The sequence below is a fragment of the Bison bison genome, unplaced genomic scaffold (genome assembly GCF_000754665.1).
Source record: "Bison bison bison isolate TAMUID 2011002044 unplaced genomic scaffold, Bison_UMD1.0 scf7180017864313, whole genome shotgun sequence".
In the NCBI taxonomy this organism is placed as follows: domain Eukaryota; kingdom Metazoa; phylum Chordata; class Mammalia; order Artiodactyla; family Bovidae; genus Bison; species Bison bison.
This window is the reverse complement of record NW_011494885.1, coordinates 3,239,740-3,240,046: the sequence shown is the minus strand read 5'-3', so window position 1 is coordinate 3,240,046 and position 307 is coordinate 3,239,740. Positions and strand designations below refer to the sequence as shown.

The window sequence follows — 307 nt, the reverse complement described above, 5'->3', positions numbered from 1 at the left end:
CGCTGCCGCCGCGACCTCCCCCGCCACCGCTGGGGTAAGGAGCCGCCATCTCCGCGGGGACCCGCTCAGGCGGGCTCAGAGCGGCCTGCGGGACTCGAGAGCCGCGTCTCCTGCAGCGGGAAGGAGCGGGAGGCAATGCTCAGCGCCGAGGGGGCGCGTGGGACACCTGGTGGGCAAACCAAGGTCCGCGGGGTGGGGTGCAGGGTCCCGGCGAGGAGCTGCGCGGGAGGCGGCCTCAGTTTCTCCTACCCGGAGGCCAGGCTACACAGCCCGCAGCTCTCACCGTGCTGGGCTCCGGGCGAAGCTC

At 73.9% G+C, this 307-nt stretch overlaps 1 protein-coding gene across 1 annotated transcript in view; it reads right to left on the bottom strand.

Annotated features, from left to right (window-relative positions):
- The window catches only part of NPAS1 (neuronal PAS domain protein 1), a 16,461-nt gene extending 16,412 nt beyond the window's left edge, over positions 1 to 49 (bottom strand). The window contains exon 1 of the mRNA XM_010852713.1: positions 1 to 49. Within this exon, the coding sequence (XP_010851015.1) occupies positions 1 to 49 (49 nt within the window).
- Between the last annotated feature and the right edge of the window lie 258 nt (positions 50 to 307).